This window comes from Fusarium phalaenopsidis (assembly GCF_050370095.1).
Source record: "Fusarium phalaenopsidis strain FUZ10S chromosome Unknown contig_32298, whole genome shotgun sequence".
NCBI lineage: Eukaryota > Fungi > Ascomycota > Sordariomycetes > Hypocreales > Nectriaceae > Fusarium > Fusarium phalaenopsidis.
In genome coordinates, this window is record NW_028145407.1 from 1,568,185 (window position 1) to 1,592,581 (window position 24,397).

Below are 24,397 nucleotides of genomic sequence, written 5' to 3' on the forward strand. Positions count from 1 at the left end.
GCAGCAGCCCGTTGTTGTTGTCAACTGCGTCTCTTTGCTGTGACAGGCCGATCCGATCGCAGCAAGCAACTATTACTGCGGAACGGGTGAGATAGCCTTCGGGAGCTAGACAGTATCTTGGCCGTGCCTTGCCTTGCCTTGCCTGGCGACGTCCTCCTTGACTCGTCCCTCTTCCGACCTCTATCCTTGGTCCGTCCACTCTTGACCAAAAAGGCACCAACCGCGCAACGATACCGGCGCCCTTCTCTTCCACATCCTGCCTGTCTCGCTCTCGCAGCTCCTCACTCTTCCTCCTCCTTCTTTTCTTCTTCCTTCTCCTCCTCCTCCCCAACCAAGACAGCCAACTCGACAAGAGGTCAGCCCCGACCCCCCGTCACGTCAGACTCCCCCCCGGACGTCTCTCACTCTTGGTTCCCTCGCTGTTGGGTCGAGGCAAGCCAGCCCAGCCCAGCGTACCTCAGTGCCGGGCCCGCCGTCGCACGTCGCACTTCGTCTCAGTGCCAGTCCAGTCCAGTCCAGAAGAGCAAGGACAAGCGCGCCCGCGCGGGAAATTCAACCCAGAGCCCACCCACTCGCCCACTCTCCAGCCCAAGTCCCTGCGACTCCCGTCTCTCCCTCTTCCCCCCGTGCCCCGTCCCCCCAGCCCAGCCCAGCCCATCAAGCAAGCACTGAAAGCGGATCGCCCTCCCGTCTCGTCTGGCTGTCTGATTGTGGCATATCGCACTCCCGCGTCTTTCGCATCCATTCCCCTGGACCCCTTCCCGACAATCGTCAACCTCTTTCTCATCAATCCGTGTTGCTCTTCGGCATCGCTCTTCACCACCACGGCGGCCACGTCCGTCTTGCTCCTCTAATCCGCCCGCCGGTCTCGACCTCTGGAATCCCGTGACGTGCCACTCGCCCCATCGTCACCTCATTCGCCTGCCGTCCGGTCTTCCCCCCGTCGGCCACTTCTCTTGTCTATCCGCATCGCGAAACCACACCACCAATTCAACCCAAACCTCATTTTTTCCACCATCGCCGATGCCTCGTCGATCCTCTTCGCCTTGCCGATTCACGTCTTGATAGAGAGTTCCTGCTTCTTCTTTCTTTGTTTTGCCGTCGCCGACCTCACCCATTCGGATTCGACCGCTATCGCATTGGGCCCCCCGACCCTGTCCCGTCGCGACACGCGAAACAGGATAGATCACCTCCGCCACCCAATACCCAACCATCGGCTTTCGCATCCGCGTCCGAGGCCACAGCCCGGTCATCGCCATTGCTCAACGCCAGCGCATGCGATAGTATTACAACGCGCCTGTCGATATCCACGCCGTGGATAATCGACCCGACCAGTCAGTCATGATGGCAACCAGTATGGGCCCAAATTTCTCTGGGCATCCCGCCGGTATGGGGCATCCAGGTGTCGCCGGCCACCCTATGGGCCCCGGCATGCCTCACAACCCAGGCCAGCAAGGCGCTCCCAACGCCGGGATACCTCATCAGTTTGGCGGACCCATGGTCTCTGCTCCCGGAGCACAAGTAAACCCTGCCTTGATGGGCGGTATGCCGCCGGGTGCGAACCCAAATGCTCATGCTTTGCAGCACCTCAATCCCGCGCAACAGCAAATGTTCCAGCAGCAGCAATTACAGCACTGTACGTGTTCTCTCGGCACCTCTGTCATTATGCTTTTGCACCCGCTAACCGTTCTCTTCCACAGTCGGTAACCCGCAAGCGATCGCTGCGATGCGCCAGCAGCAACTCCTCCAACATCAGCAACAGGCCCGACACCTCATGGCTCAGCAAGCTTTCCAGGCCAACATGCAGGGAGGCATGCCCATGAACATGGCACAGATGAATCTCAACCCCCAGCAACTTCACCAACTGAGGGCTGCCAGAATGGGTCCGGTGAGTGGGAGTGATTCGCGAACGCGCAGCTCATTGTAGACTAACACTTCTAGGGACAGCAACACCCTCAAGCTCAGGCTATCATGGCTCAACAGCTTGCTCTGCAGCAACAGCAACATCAGCAGCAGCAGCAGCAAGCGGCTCATGCTCAGCAACAGATGCAGGGTGGCCCTAACCCAGGCCAGCAGATGCAGATGAATGCTCAGAGCATGCAGAATATGCAGCAGAATCAGCTCGCTGCCGCTTCCCTCCAGAACCAGATGGCGAACCAACAGGGCCAGCAGCCTCAAGGGCAGCCTCAGCCACAACCTCAATCGCAACCACCACAACCTGGTCAGCAGCCCCAGCAAACCCCTCAGCAATCATCTCAGGCCGGCACCCCAGCTCCCACTGGTCCCCAAACTCCAGCCCAAACACCCAACTCGACTCCGGCCCAGCCAAACCAGATGCCGCCCGGTCATAGCCAGCCGCAAGTTCCCCAGACACCCGCCCAATCCCAGGCGCAGCCCCAGCCTCAACCACAGGCTCAGCCGCAACCTCAGCCGCAGGCTCCGACACAGCAGCAGCAGCACCAAATGAATGCGGCGGCGCAGCAGCTGGCGATCCAGAATTCGATGCTGCAGCAGCAGCAGCGAAGAGATAACATGAAGGGTCAGTGCTTGTTGAAGCTGATGCAGTTCAGCGAGCATCTGAGCGGATATCCTGTAAGTCCTCATTTCGCGCGATCGCGGATTCTGTCAGGCTAATAAGTCATCAACAGGGCTCCAAGGGTCGAGATGATCTCTCTTACTGGAACGCATTCGTCGCTCGATTCTTCTCTCAGAACGGAGTCTTCCGACACTCGCTGCACATCACGGACGCCGAAGATACAACTGACAAGCAATACGAGATTGCCTATCCCGCCATCGCACGATACTTCCATACTCACTTTGGCAGCGGCGTCAAGAACATGCAATTGATTATGGACAAGGGCGTAACAGATCGACCTCTGCCTGGAGACTGCCACTGCATAGAAAACTCTAAGGCTAGTCTGGTGTATTGGTTCGAGACAGGATCCCACGTAAGTTGCATCAATGTGTTGGGTGCGAACCAAGACTGACTGGGTCGATAGCTGGTTGCGAGCGGAACACTCCGGGCGCAGTTTGACGCTGAGCAGAAGATCGAACTCTTCGAGTTCCTAACCACCAGCCACGAGGAATACATTTCGCGAAAGCAGGTCATCGATGCCGCGAAGCCCGCCCACATGTGGATGAAGGAATGGCACAAGGCTAACTCACAGGACGGCAAGTCGCCAGAACTATCCAAGAAGGGCAAGGGCCGACAACTCAAGTCCCCTCAGACCCAGCCGCCCGAGGTTCTCGTGGATCTCCCCGAGGCTGCGGTCAACAGCAAGGGTGTAACACAAGCGGTTTTCCAGTTTCTTGAGGTAGGGGTGACTCACTCAGCGTAAGTAAAGAGTGAGGCTAATAAACTACGTCCAGATTGTTGAAGTGATGGGACAGATGAACCCATTATTCGGATTCTTCCACTCGAATCCCGGCCTCGGACCTTATCAGGCTCTCGAACAGTACGTCGCGACACAAATCAACGGAGTCCCTCCCACCATGAACGGACAGCCGATGCCCCCGGGGGCCCGTACACCTAGCTTCGGACAATTTCCCATGGGTGCCAGCCCAGCCACGGCACACATGAACCTCCCTGGATCGCCTCACATTGGAAGCCCGGCACCTGGTCACATGCAGGCTCCTGGAATGCAAATGCAGCAAAGCCAACAGGGCACTGGTTCAAGCGGGCCCAGCGCAAACACATCGCCAGCATCGAATAAGCGAAGAAGACCCTCGGCAGTCAAGGAAGAGGACGGATCTGGGGCTCCCACACCGGCCACGAACGGAATGCCACGCAACGCGAAGCCTCCCACACCGCGTATGACGAAGCGCCTCAAGGGCAACCCGCCGGCGTAGACATGCCGGACGAGATGAACTTGTTTATAAGCTGCAGGCGTCAGAGCAGGCGTGTTGCGGCTCCTTGTTTTTTTCATTATGCATCATGTTGCATGGCGGCGTCTTTGTGAGGTTGGTTTTGCTCTGGACTTGGCTCTTGGAAAATCCTGTGGATGTGGGAGATTGGAAAGCATATGGTTCGGCGCAATTGCTCGCCGCTGTCACGGTCCCCTCCCCCTGGCCGTGTTTGTGGTTATTACATGGTGGATGCTCTTGAGAAGCCTGCACGAGGCACACTATGGGGGCAGATGTTTGCTGGAGATGGGCATCACGACGGTTGACGATGCCACCATATTCGGATTCTCAAGCGGGCAGGGTGGATGGATAGAGGCGAAAGGGGGATCCCGGGCTTTAATTTGGGTAACGGAGTTGCAGTTACTCGTGTACGACTACAGAGGCTCACGGCACGGGTTGGCGTCGGAAGCCCTGACTACTTTTGTGTTTGACCAGTATTTTTCTTTTCCTTGTTTTGAAAAAGACACCCAGCAAGCAATCCGGTGTATTGGGATGGGGGGGAGTTTACAGAGACAGAGGATTGGATCGGGCATGCTGCTGTTATGAAAGGGTGTGCTATACCAAGTATCAAAGACAAGAGAGAGATCCATGGAGAGGAAGAGGTTGGCTCATGAGCAGTCTAGGGGCGCGTGGATATCAAGGGTTTGTTCAGATTATACCTAGGCTAACTATGGCGTTTGGTCTTATTGTGTCGTTGCATCCGATCTGGAGGGTAGTTGAAGCACTTATATGTTGCTGATGCTATTTAACAGAGAGGCATTTGCATAGCAGAAGTTTAATATCTTTTTGCTCGCCCAAAGCTATTTGTTCTCTTGCAGGTTGTGATGTATGTGTATGATAATGAGGGTTGTCAACTTGGAGCAGCAAGACGCCATGGATGCGTGGTAGGCGAGTATAGCCATGCATTCACCAGCGACGCAAAGGACAACAGACTAGTATTCACATTTAAGACATCAGACAACATATGTCATTTAGTACTAGTTGAGTTCCCTTCCACGTATTCCCTAATTCTCGACCAAGCCACGAGTTCCACCACAAGATGCCATTCTTCACATGCGAGTAACCCCGTTGTCAAATAGTCAGTCATGTCCGAACAGGTGCCATTATCCCCTTTTCCGAAGTCTTGACCTTTTGTCTTGAGGTGAGGATCTCTGCATTGATGGGCTTGAAGGTGTGTGTTGGGGGCGCTCAAGAGCGGCTGCTGAACCACCAGCCAGACGACTTCCTGTTCGAGGGCACCTCGCCGCGGATGACGATGTAGCACTTAAGCGAGCCACTCGACGAAGCAATCATCTCCTTGATCAGGTACCACTCCCCCTCGGTGCGCTCGAGGAGGTCCGTCTTGGTGATGGCGTTGCGGTAGTGCCAGTCCTCCTCCTTAGGGCCCAGGGGAACGACCACGCCGCCAAACGTCAGGAACAAAGTGGCGGCAGCGAGCTTCTGGCGGCGGATGGTGCGGCTGAGGCGAAAGGTGCCCGTCTTCTTGGCTGAGGCGGAGGGAACTGGGAGTTGAGTGCGAAGCAGGTTGAGGAGCTGGCTCTTTGTCGAGCCGACGGGGAGGCGGACGGGCTCCTGGGCGACATCCCAGGGGTGAGTTAGGGAGCTGTCGTTCGAGGGATCGTAGGTGATGAGCTCGAACTCGAGCTCCTTGGGCTTGGAGGCGGAGGAGGAGGACTTTGCTCCCAGGAGGAGAGGGGCCGAGGCGGAGGCGGAGGCGTCGTTGGCAGCCTTTTGGGAGGTCTGCACTGGTTCAAAGGGCTTTGAGCGGATGGGCTCACAGGAGAAGGGCTCCTGGGCGGTGATGCAGACGTCCATTGTCTTTTTGTTGTTCTGCTTTGGTGGGAGTTTGTGAGTTGTGAAGTTGTGTTGATGGGGATGGGTTGCAGCTATGAAAGGAGGGGGCAGAGAACCTCTGGCAGCTCAGGATCAATCTTGTCTGGAAACTCGTCTCGTTTGGGTCTAACTATTGTTCGAAACTTGGTTTGCGATTCAACAAGGTGTAGCTTCGATTGGGCTGCAGTCAAAGTAGTAATGGCAGAGGATATTACTTCGAGGAGGCAAGGTTCAACGTATTAACATTTGCAAACGTTTACTTGGTATTCTTCATCAAGATCAAACCAATTTGCTCGCTATTTCTGGAAAAGTTCTTGACATGTGTCAACCGAATTGATTTCCATTCAACCGTTTGCAGTTCCCCCTTGACTTGGCTCCGGCTCACCATTGCCCTGTTGTGTCTGCCCGTCGTTTTGATCTTGCGGTGGCTGACCGCCTCCTGTGCCTGCACCATCGGGTGATGCATCATCTGGAGGTTGATCATCTGTGGGCGGACCTTGATCAATTTGCTGGCTCGTCGTTGGAGATCTCTGTTGTTGGTTGTTGTCTCCCTGTCCTGTAGCCCCATGAATCTGATCAAAAGCTCCTACATCCACAACAATAAATGCCCCAAGGTTCCTTGTCGCTATCCCGGACATCATGTTCTCAAATTGCCAGACCGAGTGCTGTTCTGCAAGCGAAACTGTCCTCACAGTATTTGAAGGCCTCACAACTCCAGTTTCGGGCAGGATCGATAGAGTAGGCAGTAAACTACTTGTTAGGTATAGCGTTGCCTGTCCTGAGTATACTCTATCTCCTAGACCATGGTTCTTGGACCACCAGGCAAGGTTTCCTAGCAGTGTCTCTCGAGATGGAGGAGTATGATAGACAGCATCGTTCGACCCAAGGACAACTCCGTCTCTGTGAAAGATTACCTTGATTCTAATGCAAGGAATAATGGCTGTCCGGGGCAGGGGTAAAAGAACAGGCGCGAGTTGATAGTAAAGGGAAGTGGCCGGGTAGAAGTATACAGGGAGGCCAACAAGAGGCTGGAAATAATAGGACATGGCGTTTGCAGAAGTCTCGATGTTTGGAAAATAAAGAGTAAGGTCTAAATAGAGTTGAGCATATGGGTTTATATATTAAGTCCAGTCAAGGTAATACAGAGTCTACTCATAGAATCACCATAGTAGAGTAGGTTGTGATGCAATTCATAAGGCATGGGTGAATAGAATATGTTCTATGGTGTCTATGGGGTGAGTAACGGGATGTTTATAGAGCTAGATACTTGTCAAGCGTCAGCATGGCGGAGTAACAACGTTCTGAATGAATGTTGTCGGCGTTGTGGGTTGGTGTTGAGAAGAGTATGTTTCTTGAAGTTTGGGTTCGTGAAGCCCGTGTAACAAGGTCGAAGCAATGCAATTCAGTGACTATAAGAAAACGTTACAGTGTAACTTGACTGGAGTCAATCACTTAACCAACAATGGATGTTTGCACCTATTTTTTTGCGCTGAACCCACTACTTGTGATCACACTGTTACTTGGTGTAGGTTGGCGTTCTGCTCACATTGGCACCTACCCTGAGGCAGTCCTCATCACCAACATAGGCGGCCACAGACCCCCTACCCAACAGCAGCAGCGATCTCGTCTTCTCGGATTATTCCAATTTCTTCACTGAGAACTACACGGAAGTGTAGGCGTGCATAGCTGACATGGCGCATGACGCTGATGAGGAGAGTGCTAGCGAAGCCGTGGCAACGGGAGAGGGTTTTTTTCAGGGCCCTTAAGACGTCAAGAGGGTATCAATGGCCCGTCTCGAAACTGTTAATGGTATGAATCCTTGCCGGTTTAGTTTTGACTATCGAGGAAAATTTTTGGGCCCTCTGAAAGGTATCGTGTTCATGGTCCGCAAACCAAGGCAGGTCCTTCCGTTGTTATTCACATCCACTTGAGCATCAAACACCAAGTCACGTTTTCTCTCTTTCACGTGTTATGCCACAATTGCAAAGAGCTTCAATCTACCTACCTAACCTTTGATCCGTTTCTCTAATTCACCATCCATCAGCCGGAAATCCAGAATCCTTCCCGCACTCTATCAAAGTCAATCTAGACGTCACCTACACATCGCCCTGAACAAGCGCGCACTCAACGGAACTTATCTGACGTATCGTTTCCCGCTAAGCTTCCCTTGCTTACCCTCCAAGTGCCGGACCCAGCGGCTGGCCGCCTTTTCCATCATTGGTCTTGCAGGATCCCCCACGATCGTCGACTAGGGCTGCTGCCGCTGCTCAGGATTTGCTGCGGGATCAAGCCGGGGTTTGACCCAGCTGACAGACCGCATGAGCTCATTGGCGCTCTTGGTCCTCGTTGACGAGCACAATGACGGTGTGGTGGGAAACGGCGCTGCAGCGGAATAGAAAAAAAAAAACCCTCTCGGATATCGACTTGCATCAAGGCGCATCTCGATATGGCGTTACCTGCTGCTGATGGTTACGACCTCTGCGAGTGAGACACTTGACGATAGGCTCAATCGACCAGGGTTACTCAAGCCTGCCTGCGTGCCACGAACAAATCTGCAGCACTTCTCTCTGCTGGCAATTGATCTGATGACCCAGGGCTTGATCCATCTCGTTCGAGGCGAGCCACGCGTTACCGCCGGGCGAGTTGTCAACGATTAAGCGGTGACGGGAAGACGCCAACCCGAAGCCTCTTAAGCCTTCTTCAAGCCCTCGCCGTCCACACACACAAGCTATGATCGCACAGATTACTGAGCTTCGCTGCTCACCCTCCACGACCGGCTCATCGGGCAGTCCCAAGCAGACGCCACGCCCTCAACCCAGAGTCGCCATTCAGCGCTAGTTTCACAACAAGCTTCGCTCGACGCCACCGCTGCACTCGCCTGCACTCTTGAACCGCTTAACCCGCCTCCTCGACAAGGGCCGGGGCTCGGGAAATACCCCAAGGGCTGCTGCAGCTGCTTTAATTGAGATGAGAGATCCCGTGCCTGTTGAGATCATATTTTTACCTCTTGCAACTTTGCCCATGTTGAAATCCGTCCTGTCTGGTGCAGTTTGCTTCTCGATATACTCGCCCTCCACCTCGATACTCTTGCTGCTGCACTTTCTCTCGCCAACTCCTTGCCTTCAACCTGATTAACGATCATGATACAATGCCGGAAAAGGGCTCCCTAATCCCACCATGGTACCAATACGATCAGCCAAGCTGCGATGACCTGGCCATTGTCAGCATCGTATGGGGCATGACTCTCGCCCTGACTGCCTTTGGTCTTATTCGAGTCGTTACTCAAACATATCGCCAATGGAAGCGCGCTCGAAGAGTTACTACGTACATGGTCCTCATCTGGCTGGAGCTGATTGCGAGTGCCATCATCGGAGGACTTGCCTGGGGTTATGTTCATGGGAATATTCCTCCTGGGTATGATGGATCCTACTCCTTGTCCTCTGAACTGGCTAACATTCACTCAACAGTTTTGAAATCTACTTTGCATTTCGTATGACGGAGATCCTCTTGTTGACCGACTTTGTACCCCGGCTGACATTCATCCAGTCTTTCTCTGGGTCTTTCAGATTCACTGCATCATGCAAATCATTATCAACCGGATCGCCCTCCTTGCCGTCTCGCAGACTACTGTCCGTCGAATGAAATGGGGAACATTTGCTATACTGGTCGTCATAAACATCTCGGTCTTCTGTATCTGGATCCCCGCTCGCCTGCAGATCAACAAGACTTATATCCACATCAACGACATCTGGGACCGAGTTGAGAAGGGTATATTCGCAGTTATCGATCTGGCATTGAACCTTTACTTTGTCCATCTTGTGCGCTCCTCACTTATCTCTTACGGGCTCACCAAGTACGTGGCGCTGTATCGCTTCAACCTGGTTATGGTTGTTATTTCCATCTCGATGGATGTGGGTCTTGCTATTCATCAGACTTCGCGATGCTTGACTAACAGCTGTAGATTCTCATCATTGCGAGCATGTCATTTGACAATACCTTCCTGTGCGTCCCGAACCCAATAGCTCTTGGTCTGCTCTCTCACTAACTGGTGCCTATAGATACGTTGAATTCCATCCTCTTGCATACCTGGTCAAACTTCACATCGAACTCTCCATGGCCGAACTCATCGCCAAGATTGTCAAGGCCTCAGGCCCTGACCTATCCTGCCACTGCACCTGTCATAGCAATGCGAATCGCATCTTCCTCAACGAACTTCATCCCAGACATACCGCTCCCTCTCGGCCGAACACGATTGCACCAACTACCGGAAGATTCCGCCGCTCCTGGCCGGTCTGGCCGAGAGATGGCCGAATTCGCACAGGGCGAGTACAGACTCCGTCAGAACAAGAGGCACATCCCCGGAAACGACCTAGAACCGCAGACAACGAGCCGCGAAACGTGACCTGGACTCCTGAAGTTCATAAAGCTTCAGATTGGGGATTGTCCAGCTTACAGAGTTCCATGGGGCAGTCGAGCAGGAGTACACACGACCACAACGATTGAGATGTTTGATCTATGGAAACTTCCACATGCCTTGGCGGGAGAAGCCCAAGATACCTACGTCATGAAGGGCATGCATCCTAGCGACCCACGTTTCGAGTCCAGACGAATTGGTTGTCAATGTGCTGGTACCCTTTGCCTCTGGAGGCATTTATTCCAGAGAAGAACCAAGGGTTTCAACTGCTAGCTGGGATCCAACATTCGGAGCATGAGAGTCAAGACCAGGTCTTGGCCTCAACGAGGGTCCAGATTTCGCACTCAGCCCTCAGCTCGGCAGACCGGCGGCCCCACCGGCCAGGCCATCTACCGGCTCGGCTCACCCCGGCATTGTCTCCCCCGCAATCCCCACAGCCGGCGTGACCTTGAGCGGACTTGATGAGGCACAGTCGATCCCGGCTGAAGACCAGCGCTGAGGGCGCTTAGGGATCCGAGGCCATGTTGCCTCACGGGGGCCCTGTTGATCCATGCTGTTGGTATGTGTTCTGTTGAGCGTGCCAAGGACTATTTGTTGATGAACGACCTAGGTGCTTTATATCGGCTAAGAGGGCGAGTGTAATGTCCAAATCGGATCGAAGACAACGATTCGCCCCGACTCTCAGCCATCATCACGGCTTTGATGGTACTGTTAGGATGACCGAGCCGAAAGATCAGACCGCCTGAAGAGGCTGTTATACGGCACGAAAACCACGTTCTCCCTCGAGGATCCTCGCCGAGGACCATGATGCGGAGTCCATCGTTGTAGCCTTTCCCAACGAGGCCAGACCACATCAGCCACCTTCAAGATCACCAGGCTACTTAACAGCAACATTTCACTCCCACCAACTTGAGTTGGAACATTGTCAAGATGTTTAAATTTATTCGTCAATTGATATCATTTTCAAGACCCAAGAGTCATTATCCAGCCTCGCCCCAAATTGACAAAATGGCAAAAACGCCTCCGTTCTTGTACAGTACAGGACCGTCCAGGTATCGTTTGGTGACGGCCAAATTGGATCAATGCTTTGATGTCCTGAAGCCCATGGCATAGCCCTAGAGGATAGCATTCACCTCTGAAGTTCCCTTCCCCTTCACTGGTAGTCATAGAATGCTTTGCCCCTCGAATTTTTTGTTGTCGTTTCTTCGTTCAGCTCAACCGATTCCACATGCTTGCTCATTTCAGTTCGTAAAAAAAGTGTCATCCACTGGCACCAGGGGTGATCATCTCGTTGCGGCCATCCCCCTGGGCGCTATATGTACTGATGGCTCGAGTCGGGAGCCCTTATCCGGTTACCTCGGTTTTGCCCATTTCTTGGCTTACAAGACCTCGGGGGCTGGGTTCTCGTGCTTAGCGGTGCTTCCCTTGCCTCGCCAGGTGCTGACAGCGGGGATGTTGGCCTCATAGCGAACTTCTTCGGTGCCATAGGCACCCGGGGTTAGCTTGATGAGGGTGTGGAGAGGAACGTTCATCCAGGGGCTCTTAGCCTGGTCCTTCTTCATGAAGTAGGCGTAGATGCAGCGCAGAACAGCTTGGTGGGTGACAATAAGAATGTCTTCACTTCGCTCCAGTTCCATAATAATAGGCTCAAGACGGATGACGACATCGCGATACGACTCTCCGCCACGGTAGCGGTAGTTGTACTTGTCTTCATCACGAGCGGCAAAATCCTCGGGGTATCGGTCCTTGATCTCTTGGTAAGTCAGACCGTCGCACACGCCAGAGTCAAGCTCATCAAGGGCCTTCCACTGGAGCTGGTTGTAGTGCTGAGGAAGGAAGCGAGACGTGGCGATGGTTCGTCGAAGAGTCGAGGTCCACACGGTAAGAGGACGATCATCCTGAGAATCATGTTAGCTTTTACACCTATTAGGAGGTTAGGGTGGACGTACTCCGACCGACTTTCGGACGAGCTCAGGGAGTTTCCTAGCATATTGCTCGCCACGGGGAGAAAGGAGTGTGTCACCGCCGATTCTTCCATCAAGGTTGTACAGAGATTCACCGTGCTACAGGGGATTAGCATTCGTCCTTGAGTCATGAGGCGAGAGATGTCTTACTCTTGATAGCCAGACAGAGCGGGGGCGGATGTGAAGGTTCATGAGATAGTAGACAATTCGACTCTGGAGGTAGTCCCGGATGCGGCTGATGATGACCTGCTTGCCGACGTTCATGATCTTGAGGTAGGTCAGGTGGGCCTCCTCGCCGTTGGCGTCAATGGTGCAGTAAACCTTTTCGTAGTTGCGGATGCGGTTGCGGAAGTCGAGGGCAGCAGTCTCGGGATCCTGGCCGCGATAGTCGGGGCTACCAGTCTTGACGTCGCGGATGTTGGCCATGATGAGCTCCTCATCGTCACACTTGCTCTCGACAAAGAGGACCTCGATGCCGTTAGCATTGCAGACCTCTAGTACCCACTTGCGGCGCTCTAGGGTCGAGTTGGTGGCGTCGAGAATGCCGACGATACCTCCAGAGCGGAACCAGGCGAGCATGTCGGCAACGGCAGCCTCGGCGGCGGCACGGCGCTTGCGCTCTCCTTCGGGATTGTTGGTGTCGAAGAAGTCGGCCTTGGGCTGAGGGGCGTCATTGCGGCGGTAGTTGCCAACGTTGAAGGTCTGGGCTGGGATGGAGAGCCATTGCAGATATCGCTGGGCTGCTGGTGGTTAGTTGACGCTGTATGATGGGGGTGGTGGGAATACTGACCTCGCTGGGCGATGTAGCTCTTGCCTCGGGCAGGCAGGCCAACCATGACCACACAGATCTTGGTGTCCTCGACCTGGACTCCGACGCCGTTGGTTCGAGAAGGCATGGTGGGCGTTGGTTTGTGGGAGTGGTGATGTAAGTGGAATGGGTATTATCGGAGTTGGGCGACGGCGAGGAATGCGACTGAGCGGGAGCGCTCAAGGACCGAGAGCAAGACGAGCCGGAGATTGATCGAGTGTACGAAAGCTCCAATACTGCAGAGACATGAAGCGAAAGGAGCAAAAGTCGACAAGGGCGAGAATGAATAGAATAGAATGTGAGGGTTGGATTCTATGGGCGACGAGATGGGATCGCGTGAGCCTCGGGTATGTAGAGGCGAGGTAGCTCTGCCGGTGTGTATGAGGAGGAAAGAGCAAGCTGGGCGAGGTGCAGCAAGCAACGATAGATAATTGGAAGGCGCGGAAGCTCAGCTGAGATCAGATGAGGCGGAAGCGGCAAAGATGGCTCTTTCCCAAATCGATGACAGGCTCAATGGATCCAACTACGTTTGGTAGTTGAACCTAGGAAGGTACAGTCTGTTATCTGCAGGTGCGACTGCAGAGAATAAGAGCAGCAGCGCCTTTCTTTCTTGATGTGGGGATTGACGGTCGATGCAACGCCCCAGCACTGCAGCTATAAAACTGTAATAGTAGTCTGAGTCGAAGACGAGAACGATCAAACGATATGTGATCTGCACACACACTCAGAGACTCCGGGGGAAGGGAACCGGACTCGGAAAGAAGCTGTTTGGAGGAGGGCGGAGGCGGAGGCGGGGGGGGGGATGAGGGGTTGTTGTATGTGAGCGAGTGATGGAGCGCGTGTACCGTATGTATAAGAAATTCGGGATGGGATGGGATGGATGGATGATACGATGGTGAACAGCTATGGTCCCCCCCTGTACAGTATGAATAGATATCAGGTCAATGCAAGAAAGGAAAAAGAAAAGGGACGGGGAAAAGAAAAAGGGCGAGGTACGTGATTCCGGGCTGAGGGAGGGAACTATTCTCGGTGTAAAGAAGCGGCGAGCAGCGAGGCCAGCTGAGCAAAAAGCAGTAGGCCACTAGAGCTGTAAGCAGCAGTTAATTACGGTTCTTTCTTCTTCCCTTCGAAGGCACGGGCAGAGGAAAAAAAGAGGAAAAATTGTTTAGCGGCGGCTTGCATCGTCTTTCTCGTGGTCGCGGCTCCATCATGAATCCAATGACGATGAAAATGGATGGATGACCATCAGGGAACCAATCCTAGAACGTCCCTGCCCCGCCAACGCCCGCGTTTGCGATCCACCAGCGCGGGCCAAACCCCCGCTCGGGACGCCTCTAGAAATGCCCCCCGGCGGATGCCCTGCAAGGTGTCCCCGTTACAGGGCTGTTTTTTTGGCGTGGGCATTTGTCAATAAGGGTCCTCGTGCCTCATCACGTCGTCGTCTTTGGCTTTTTTATTCATTTCGTTTCCACCTGGCGAACCTCGTGGTTGTTTTCTAGCCCCTGGAGCCGAGTTACGGTTCATGATCCGGTCGGTGCTTCTCACGGGGGATGCCCTCAAATAAAAATCCCCCCGGGGCATGAATGGTTGACCCCCAGAAACCTCCACTATTTTGTTTTATTTGTGTCTTTTGCCGAGGGTGGGGGAACATCAAGCAGTAGCAGCAGCAGCAGCAGCAGCAGCAGCAAGCAAGCGGAAGCAAGCAAGCAAGCAAGCAAGCCACAGGAGCTGCCAAAAGAGAAGCTCCCTTGACCTTAGCTCAGCCGTGACGTGCCTCCGGATCCTCCCGGTCTGGGCCGGGGAAGGCGACATTGGTCAGGCATTCACACACCTTGGGGATGGATGGACCTTCGGACTTGTACCGCCGGACACCGACGACCGGCCGAAGCCTGGGTTACTTGTCACCCGTTGACAGATCCGAAATCTCGTCCCGGACAAAAAGCAAAAGGTCAGAAGTCTGGGGTGAAGCTGCAGGAACCGCCACCCAAGAGCAAAAACGCCGTCCACGAGACCCCCCTTCCCCTCTCCCGGGTCTGTCCGAGTTGGCACCACTCGCGCCGCTGTCGTGTCATGTCTCGTTTCCGCCTGTCCATCCGGTCCAGTCCAGTCAGCGAGCCCGTCCTTCAAGGTCAACCACGGCTCCCCGGGCGCCGCTCTCGACCGATGCCTGCATCGCGACTGGGTCATCTATCTTCTGACCTGTCCAGATTTTCCCTAGGTCCAGGGGGGTTTCTGACTGTCCAGGGGAAATCTACCTCACCTGGACAGGGCTCCTGGGTACGGCAAATACAGTACCCATGGATCTATCTCTCTTGCTTGCATCGTGATTGTGGGGTTTCCTCCCTTCTCACACCGCCTTGCCCTATGCCGGGGCGCTTCACGATAACGACAACACGATGCATCCATGACAGGCCTGGGTCTCTCGTCATAACCGGCTTCGCCCGCCCTGAGCGAGATGAAGCCGGATAAGAATCCCGCTTTCGAAACTTTGAACCTGTTACCCGCTGAATCCTTGCTTCTTTTCGACTCTCGTGATGCTCAATCCGTCGGTGAGCGGTGCCTTGGATCGCGAGACGGACCGTCTTGGCGCCTTCGGTGATGCTAGCTGCTTTCCTTTTTCGGCTGCTGTTGTTTCGGTGAGGATGGAGCTGTGGAGCCCGTGACCGAGCCGACAAGGTCAGCGAAATGGGGAGTAATTAACTGACATCACGAGCTTTTCCTTGAGTCTATCGCGATCAGCATCCCACCATGACTCGTTGCCGATAAGGGCATTGAAGCTGTGTCGTCTCTTGCAGTAAGAGGCACAGAACAGGTTTGTATCAGAACATGATTTATTTGTTTAAATTTATGAATTTCTTAGTGAGTATGCAAGTTGTATTGTTGTTGCTAAGCAAGCTATGCCGGCAAGGATGTTGTTCTCAGATTCATCGTCAAAACACCCAACTATTGGAGAATACACCGGTAGAAGTATGCAAGAAACATTGCAGTGGCGAACCCGACAAACAGGTGATGGGCGCATCTACTAGAGACTTTGAGAATGAGGGACACCACCTCAAGCAGGCCGAGAAGCACGAGAAAGCTCACGACCAGATACGGAAACGGGAGCTGCTCTGCTTTCGGGTCGCCGGCGACAATGATAATGAGGACCCAGGCGAATAGCGTGTATCCCAGGAGGAATCTCATCAAGATGACTGTGAGACGAACAAAAAGTTAGCAAAGAGTTACTCTCTGATGAGGAGAGAAGGGTTGCTTACCTATCAAGAAGGCCAGGATCGCCTTGACTAGCATACTAGGCGATGGGAGGAAAACCTCTACCACTTGCCTCAGTTGCGGGGCGAAAGCCTCTACCGCTCGCCCCAGTTGCTCCTGTTGGTGATTCATTTCAAAAGTATGGCGGGTAACCTAGGGGTGATCTGTCGAGTTGTGATCAAGTGTTGAAAATATGCTTTCTTACCTGGTTATGAAGGTTTCAAATGCTCCGGAAGAGAACTGGTGTATTTGAACACAGTGACAAGGTGAGACTTGTATACATTCGAGACTTGTTCACTTCCCTCTCAACGTGTCCTGGGACAAAGACGCTGGTCGCTGCCGAGTGTTCTTCTATTTCGGTAGAACCAGTTGAAAGAACGGCTCAAATCGAGTGCCTGGTTTGAAAGAAGTTTCGTCTATTGCTCAGTAAATAGTCCGTGAGTCGCTATTTGTGAGTGGTCTTTGTTGAACAACGGTAGCTGAAGAGTGCTGGTCGTTAGCGACTGGTGGGCGTCTACCTACTTCTTTGTCTGGGACCTCATTTTGGTTCGAACATAGGCAAGAGGTTAAGGCTCATTAGAATGTTGTGGAGCTCTATGTCTCGACTTTCTCAAAGGGCCAATATCCAATGTCTATCTGCCTGACCTCAGAAGGCTGGGCTCAACTTAGGGTGGATGGCGGGCATCACTAACAAGAGCACTTGGATTGGACATCCCCCAGTCTGTGTCATTGTTTATAATACGAACGTTAAAATAAGCATCTATAATGATATATTGGATTGCCCACTCTGTATGCTTGCCCAAGTTGATAGGAATGGGTGGAATAACTGATTGCTTTAAGCATCCATGGATCTAAAAGACCCATAACTCGAGAAGTTGTTATAGTGAGACCATTTGGCCACGGAAAGTGATAAATAACTAATACAACATGTACGTGCTCGAAGTGAGCCCTGTCTCCCCCCCAAGTCCCTTGTTTACTTACGAATTGGCTCTTGTGTGGTGGCACAACCAACTCACCTAAACTTGTACACTAAAGAGAAGTCCGTGTACTATGGATTGTGATAGAAACAGCTTCCTCTTCCATTCAAGAAGGAAACTCTAAATCATTGTTTGCCCCGGAGAAGCGCCTTGTCCAAAGTCATTGTGAAAGATCCCGGTCACAGGTGCATGGATTGATCTGCCGGCGACGATAGCTGAGATGATGAATTATCACACATCAAAGAACTCTTCAACTACCGAGATGATTCCTACCTGACCAATTACTCCATCGTCTCTCCATCATCATGACATTGCCCATCAACTCCAACTCCCAATCAACCCATAAACCGACCACATGCCTTGATTTACCGAGCCATCATCACGCCACGCAATTGCAGGATCGCCCGCAGCGTACGCCCGCTCACCTCCTCGCATAGAAGCGCATCTCGGCGTTTCCTACGTCAAAAACGGCCAGGACATTCTGGAGGAAGACGTCACCGAGGATGTACGGCCCCGATCCGCCGGTGGTGATGGCCGTGGCGCAGTACCCCGTCCCAGGATCCACGAGGTCCTTGAATATCATATCAGCCGGGTTCACCCAAAGGTTGACCCCCGAGACGATGACGGCAAAGCTTGGCGCGATTGAGTCGCATGGAACAAAGTATGACCCCCACTGATACAGGTACACGGCCTGCGGCTCAAACGCCGCCGCGATGGCTTCGGCAAGGGCTACGGGAGGGGGTTAGCGGACATGATAGCTCATAAAGGATTTTTGACCTACGCGGAGGCACGTGAATCATGGTTGTGGCCGTGTCGACAATGTACGGGTACTTTCCCGTGTCGGTTCTTGTTCCCCATGTTAGCCCGTCCGGGATAATAGTATAGAACGACGGCTTCCAGGCTGTCTGTTCCCTGTCGTCGAGTTTTGCCTAAGAGGATATATCAGTTAGTGACTCGATTCGGCAGAATCGTCGGCGATACTCCAAACTCACAATGATGAGACCGGTGGTTGCAAGCTGCCCAAGCTTGATGGCAGCGGGCCGCGGAAGTCCGCCCCAAGTGAGCATCCCATCGCTCGAGTTTCGGTCAAGCCAGACGCTAAACATGGGGCTCGTTGCGCCTTGTGCGATAGCTTTGGTCAGCCAGGGCGTGTAGGGGTAATTGTTCCACTCCGTCTCATCCTTGGGGCCGCCCAAGAAGCCGCTGGTGAGGGATGGATACGCCAAACCCAGAACACCAACCGTCACGTTGTCACCGTGCCAGTATGTCCTGTTAGCTAGCCCGACCTGCTGATTATGGACGGTGACATCGCCGCAGGAGATATCGGAAGCACCCATGGGGCCCGAGACGTCCTCCCCAGATGCATAACTCCGATGGAGGTGTATCTCTGTCAGCCTCCCTAAGCCAAAGTCTTGGATGTGCGGCTGGCCAAAGCCGCACCAGTCCTGGTCTTGCTTATCTCCCAGGTTATTCTCACATCGGAAGCCGGATTTGACAGCCCATGTGTCAGAGCTCGCAGTGTCGAAGGTGAGCCAGACGGGGGTTGAATCCCACAAGCATTGGATCGCATAGGAAGTTGAGAAGTCGCCCACAGCCGAGATGTTCTGGATGCCATTCTTGAGAGAAAAGGGTCCCTGTTTACGTTTCGCCAGTAGGGATGCGGCAGATCTTGGATGGAGTTGATGTTTTCTGTTGAGCTTCTTGAGTTTCGACACGCGAGGGCTAACACGATCGGGGAATCGAGAAACGATGGGCACGGCTCGCTTCAGGTGAAATCCGTTCCATGGTGTTATGAGATCCAAGTCTACCCTGCCTGTTTCGACCTCTACGGCAGCTGCTAGTACATGGCAAGCGAGAGTCGAGACGACGAGAAGGAAGTGGTAAATCCACGCCATCCTGAGCACAACGAGCGATGGAAGAGATTGGGTTGGTAGAAGGAAAACGTGCAGCGACTGTCAGAATAGGCCCAGGACGATATCGAAATTTGAGGAAGGCACGATCTCCTTTTGACACCTCGATGATGCTCCTGCCGTCATGGAACACCCCAAATGGCAAGTGTCACAGCATGGATATGCCGAGGAGGAAGGCACGGCATCTTGTCCAAACATGTACGAAGCCGAGCCAATCGTTACTTGATCGTGTGCCGTTGATGGCTCTGTGAGAGGCGGAAACGTTGAACTCGTGGGTTTTAGTCCGAGTGCGATGGAATCTCTCTTCATCTCGTACAAGAATGACGTGGTGGTTTGACATGGAAACGATATGCGGATATATCAATACTTGGACTGTAGATATGAACTGATATTAAACAGACTCTATAGAGTTATTTCTCCCAAAAGGATGATCAAGACCTGTCTCTCGATGCAACACGTCGTTGCACCAACCTTCCCGTCCTTGAGACTTCTCGGCAACGCTTCCGGAACTGTCACCAAACTGATAGATGCCACCAAGAGCAAACCCCGGATCGTGTGCCACCCTTCGATAAGCGCTTGACATCTGACAATAGGCGAGATGGGATGGAATGTCACTGGTAAGCCCTTGTCTATTTGTTTCGGCAGGTTGTTCACCTCAGCCTCAAAGTGTCAGCAAAGCACTAATCGCTGGGAGCGTTGTTTTGGCTCGCGTAAGCCAAGACTAGTTTTTCGCATTTCTTTGCTGACGATCAACTTGGCAACCTCAGCGAACTAAGCAGCCCTTCCACCCACGCGTTTCATCTACAGGCAGGTAGATAACCGCAAGTATGCATGACTGGATGAGACTAGAGGCTGGCCCCTTTGGTTGCTTGAGAGGGTGGGCGAGCGCGTCATCAAACCCGCCTCCTTACTTGCTTGGCTAGCCAGGCCATGGTATCACTATCAACTAATACACAAGGAAGCAAATGCCCGAGATGGCACAGAAACTTTTACCCACGGGTCGGTCGCTAAACAAGAGGCAAACACATAATGCCAACGCATCGCCAAGTTGCACAAATCTTGCCCCCTTAGCTAGTGCTTCATCAAGGTCAGCAAAGGAAACACAGCCACGCGGCGAAGGAACAACCTCCAAAACCCTCATTCGGCATCTAGAACCAAGTCGTCATAAGCACGGAGCCAAACACTGCCGAGCTTAGCGGCAATGCGGTTGGCTATCCTCGTCCGTCGTCCTTTAACAGGGCTGATGGTACGGGCGGAGATCACGATGCCCGGACCATGATAGCGCCGCGCTGTGGGCAAGAGTCCTCCTTTTATTGGGTCTGCTTGTGAAATGGATGTTACATTGCTGTTGGACTCCTGGTCTATGCCAAAATCTCATGTCAGATTTTTGATTTATGTGGACTTTTTTTTTTATCAAGTCAGCCTTGGAGGTTGATAGTGGCTTGGAGGGTTTTCGTATCCGAGGCTGGAGATTGAGATGGGCATCATATATATTGGGCATCTTTAAGCTATCGGTTTGTTTAGACCGCAGATCTCTTCTCTCCAGCTTCTTCCATCTCTTCCTCTCATTCGGAGCGAGTTACAGCGAGTTGTTCCGACATTCACTCTTACTTGTCCGTTTCAGTCAAAACCATGCCCTCCAACACCTCTACCGTGGCCGAACTGGCCTCCGGTATTGAGAAGACAGCCATTTCTACCTCTAGAAAGCCTCACCTCGTCTTCGCTGCCGCTCCTGCCGATGGCCACACAAACCCCCTGGCCAGGATCGCAGCCGAGCTCGTCCGTCGTGGGTTCGAGGTAACCTTTATCGGCGGAGCCCAGTATGAGGGCCTCATCAAGGGCACTGGCGCAGAGTTTGTGCCTCTTGCTCCCATGTTCAACCCCAAGATGGAGGCGGAGCGTAACGCTATACCTGCCGGTATCCCGAGGTTGCTCTACGACATGAAATACATCTTTATCGGTCAGACTCCTGAGCGTTGGAGGATCCTCAAGGAGGTTCTTGAGGGGTTGAGGGCCAAGGACCCTGAGAGAGAGGTCGTCATCGTTCCCGAGACCTTCTACATGGGCGTCAACCCCCTCTCTCTTGGTGCTCCTCTCCCCAAGGGCTACACCACCAGGCCCAAGGTGGTGAACCTCCACGTCGTGCCCTACGTGGCCACCAGCATCGACACAGGCCCTGGTGGTCCTGGTCTCCCTCCTGACTCGTCCGAGTCTGGCCGAGCACGAAACCAGTTGCTTAACCACATGATGGTAGCAGGTCCTTTTGCCGAGTCCATCGCCTACCAGGACGAGATCCTCAAAGGACTTGGCACCACAGAACTCCTCGAACCCCAGCTGCCCTTCCACCATTGGATGCTCATCCACGACGTGACGCTCCAGATGTGTCCCCCGAGCCTCGAGTACCCCAGATCTGACATGCCCTCGAACGTCAAGTTCGCCGGTTGCCTGACCCCCAAGCCCATTCCCGCCAACTTTGTCTATCCCACCTGGTGGGACGACGTCAAGCGAGGGGACCGCCGCATCGTCGCCGTGACGCAGGGCACCATCGCCCGAGACTACACCGACCTTCTCATCCCCACGATCCAAGCCCTCGCCGACCGTGATGATCTCCTCGTGGTGGCCATCCTTGGCATGAAGGAGGCCAGCCTGCCCGCCGACGTGGTCGTCCCCGCCAACACAAGAGTCATCGACTACCTCCCCTACGACGTGCTCCTCCCTCACGCGTCCGTGTTCGTCATGAACGCAGGCTACGGAGGCTTCCTCCACGGCGTGACAAACGGCGTACCCCTAGTGCTCGCGGGCGAGACAGAGGACAAGCCCGAGATCGCCATGCGCGGCCAGTGGAGCGGTGTGGCCGTCAACCTGCGCACCGGACGGCCAAGCCCCGAGCAAGTGAGGGCCGGCGTGGAGACAATTCTCGGAGACGATAGCTTCAAGAAGAGGGTCGAGGAGATCAAGATTGAGAATGAGGCTATGAATATGTTTGACGTTGTAGAGAGACAGATCTTGACGGTTGGAGAGGTGGATGCTTAAAGGGGAAGTTTACGAGGCGTATTTTTCATGATTAGATACTGAGCATTATACTAGCAAATTATACGAGCAACTCATTTTCGGATTTATACAACACTGTTATATCAATTATTGTGCATATGCATGCATTAAAATCTGTCCGCTCCTCCGTCTCCCACCAACATTTCCTCCGCGCCGGCTCCGGTCCCAGCGGAGCACGGCCCCTCTTGGACGCCGACGGCAACGGAACGCCTCCGGAAGGGGCCCGTCTTGGCACTCGAGACTCTATTTCTTCTAGCAAATTCCCCTTTCTAGCAAAAAGCTGAGAGAAAGCAAACTCAAATAGTAAAACCGACATCATGGCGATACCATCCATGGATGTTCTCAGCTCGGCCGTGGCCTACTCGTCGTCCCCCTTGTCGACCCCTAACGAGGCGGATCCACGACTCATCATCCTGCTGGCGTGGATGGACGCCCGAGACTCGCACATCGAAAAGTACGTCACCCAGCACCGAGTCCTCTACCCAAGCTCCGCGATCCTCGTCTTCCGCTCCAACCTCAAGTTGTACATGCAGCCCTCGCTGCGCCGTCGTCTCTTCGCCCCCGCGGTACCCATCCTCCAAGACCTCGCCAAGACCTCGGGAGACGAGCCAAGCTTCTTGCTACACATCTTTTCAAACGGTGGCGTCAGCTCTGCCGTGACACTCTGGGAGCTCTGGGAGGAAGCCCTCGGCGGAAAAGATGTTCCTCGGCACGTCGTGGTGATGGACTCGTGTCCGGGCGTCTTCCACTGGAAGACCAATCACCACGTCCTCTCACTGGGTCTCCCCTTCTGGGCGTCACCTCTTGTCTGGGCATTCCTAGCTGCTGCGTGGGCGTGTTATATACCCTGGGGACGTGTGGAACCGCAGGAAGCCAACGCCTTGGCTCTCAACACGGCGGAGAGGATTTCCCGCGAGGTGAGGAGGGTGTATCTATTTGGAGATGGGGATCTGTCAGTGATGTGGCAGGATGTCGAGAAGCATGGCCAACAGGCTGAGACGATGGGAGCGAGTGTAAAGATGGAGATGTTCCCAGGGGGAACGCATGTTACCCACGCGAGGGTTGACGGAGAGCGATACTGGAGAGTAGTTAAGGAAACGTGGAAAGAGAAGACAGGGTGATGAGCCTTACGTTTAAGTTTCTTTCTCCATCTTCTTGTGGAGTTGTATATGCTGATATATTTGGGTATCTTTGCCTCAAAGGGCCCATTCTCCTTTCTTTCTTCTTTCCTTTCTTTCCCATACTCCTTTCGAGTCCTCCTTATGCCGTAGTCGTGACAAGGTTTAATATTACATTCCAGAAACGCTGGAGTAAAAAAAAAAAAAAAAAAAAAAGCCAACCATCTTGCGCTAGAACGCATTCCCAGACCAATGATGAACGCCATTAGAAAACTTGCCCAGCAAGTCAAAGATCCAATCCCAAAGAGAAAAACCGCCAGTTTCGTGATCGTTCATCATCAGTTGATTAGGTGCGCTGCTTCTTGCTCGCCTCGCCGGCTTCCTCGGCAGCGCCCCTCTTACTGGGGTTGCTTTTGCCGGGGTTGCTTTGGTGAGAACTCATCGAGTGCTGAAAAGAGTTCCCCGCCGGAGCCAGCGCCTCGTCGAGGTCGCCGATGCCCTCGTCCTCGTCGGCGCACGTGTTGCATTCCTGGTCAAAGTCGTGCTCCTCGACGTGGATGCCGCGCGAGCACTCGCCAAAGCAGCCCTTGTTCTTGGCCTCTAGGCATGAGAGCTCCTGGGTCAAGTCTGTCCAGGTCTGGTGCGTGCCGCAGCGCGTGCAGAGGCCTTCAAAGACGACCATGCGACACATGGTTTTCTGGTGGCCAGCAGGATGGCCTACCTTGGTCTAGCCTGTGTTTCGAGGGTCAGTGGGCAGGGAAATGGTTGAATTAGACCCAAGACAGCTAACCTGATGATCAGACGTTTTAGCCCCTCGTTGAGGCAATCAGCTTTTTTTGATTGCGCAGGAGAGAGAAGGCCTGAGAGAGAGATTTGTCTCAGGGAGTGATGATGCGAATGAAAAAAAAGAGGCCACGAGTTGTCCGGACGGGACGGCGAAACAAGACGGACAGGCAAGGCAGGCAGCTCAAGGATCAACGGTGATCAAGGCCAGACGCGAAAAGGCACTTGTCATATTTTTTGGGGCCAAGAACGCGCGCGGTATCGATTCGTGGGTCTGGTCTGGGTCTGGGTCTTGTGGTCTGGTGGTGGTGGTGGTGGTGATGGCCCACAGGGAGACGAACAGTGGAGAGAGAGAGCCCGGTAGTGACAGTTGATTATTCGATTGAT

General features: G+C 53.6%; 8 protein-coding genes across 8 annotated transcripts; 4 read left to right on the top strand and 4 right to left on the bottom strand.

Moving 5' to 3' along the window:
- Positions 1 to 1,344: 1,344 nt before the first annotated feature.
- LRP88_07042 (LIM-domain binding protein-domain-containing protein) lies at positions 1,345 to 3,849 on the top strand (the record flags this gene model as incomplete). The annotated part of the gene is made up of 6 exons (XM_083243579.1): positions 1,345 to 1,636; positions 1,701 to 1,888; positions 1,942 to 2,592; positions 2,649 to 2,948; positions 3,000 to 3,314; positions 3,370 to 3,849. 6 exons carry the CDS (start codon positions 1,345 to 1,347, stop codon positions 3,847 to 3,849), a joined length of 2,226 nt encoding a protein of 741 aa, XP_083100803.1.
- A 1,242-nt stretch (positions 3,850 to 5,091) lies between these two features.
- On the bottom strand, positions 5,092 to 5,718 carry LRP88_07043 (uncharacterized protein; the record flags this gene model as incomplete). Its single annotated transcript, XM_083243580.1, has 1 exon — positions 5,092 to 5,718. The coding sequence occupies one exon, from the start codon at positions 5,716 to 5,718 to the stop codon at positions 5,092 to 5,094; it is 627 nt and encodes a 208-aa protein (XP_083100804.1).
- Positions 5,719 to 8,884: 3,166 nt separating this feature from the next.
- Positions 8,885 to 10,239, top strand: LRP88_07044 (uncharacterized protein; the record flags this gene model as incomplete). Its single annotated transcript, XM_083243581.1, has 5 exons — positions 8,885 to 9,150; positions 9,204 to 9,226; positions 9,283 to 9,647; positions 9,698 to 9,738; positions 9,795 to 10,239. 5 exons carry the CDS (start codon positions 8,885 to 8,887, stop codon positions 10,237 to 10,239), a joined length of 1,140 nt encoding a protein of 379 aa, XP_083100805.1.
- Positions 10,240 to 11,529: 1,290 nt separating this feature from the next.
- LRP88_07045 (fructose-2,6-bisphosphatase) lies at positions 11,530 to 13,010 on the bottom strand (the record flags this gene model as incomplete). The annotated part of the gene is made up of 4 exons (XM_083243582.1): positions 11,530 to 12,048; positions 12,100 to 12,213; positions 12,265 to 12,854; positions 12,905 to 13,010. 4 exons carry the CDS (start codon positions 13,008 to 13,010, stop codon positions 11,530 to 11,532), a joined length of 1,329 nt encoding a protein of 442 aa, XP_083100806.1.
- A 4,559-nt stretch (positions 13,011 to 17,569) lies between these two features.
- LRP88_07046 (aspartic peptidase domain-containing protein) lies at positions 17,570 to 19,043 on the bottom strand (the record flags this gene model as incomplete). The annotated part of the gene is made up of 3 exons (XM_083243583.1): positions 17,570 to 17,877; positions 17,930 to 18,077; positions 18,141 to 19,043. The coding sequence occupies 3 exons, from the start codon at positions 19,041 to 19,043 to the stop codon at positions 17,570 to 17,572; spliced, it is 1,359 nt and encodes a 452-aa protein (XP_083100807.1).
- Positions 19,044 to 20,690: 1,647 nt separating this feature from the next.
- LRP88_07047 (glycosyltransferase) lies at positions 20,691 to 22,091 on the top strand (the record flags this gene model as incomplete). Its single annotated transcript, XM_083243584.1, has 1 exon — positions 20,691 to 22,091. One exon carries the CDS (start codon positions 20,691 to 20,693, stop codon positions 22,089 to 22,091), a length of 1,401 nt encoding a protein of 466 aa, XP_083100808.1.
- A 335-nt stretch (positions 22,092 to 22,426) lies between these two features.
- LRP88_07048 (uncharacterized protein) lies at positions 22,427 to 23,230 on the top strand (the record flags this gene model as incomplete). Its single annotated transcript, XM_083243585.1, has 1 exon — positions 22,427 to 23,230. One exon carries the CDS (start codon positions 22,427 to 22,429, stop codon positions 23,228 to 23,230), a length of 804 nt encoding a protein of 267 aa, XP_083100809.1.
- Positions 23,231 to 23,573: 343 nt separating this feature from the next.
- Positions 23,574 to 23,918, bottom strand: LRP88_07049 (uncharacterized protein; the record flags this gene model as incomplete). Its single annotated transcript, XM_083243586.1, has 1 exon — positions 23,574 to 23,918. One exon carries the CDS (start codon positions 23,916 to 23,918, stop codon positions 23,574 to 23,576), a length of 345 nt encoding a protein of 114 aa, XP_083100810.1.
- Positions 23,919 to 24,397: the final 479 nt, after the last annotated feature.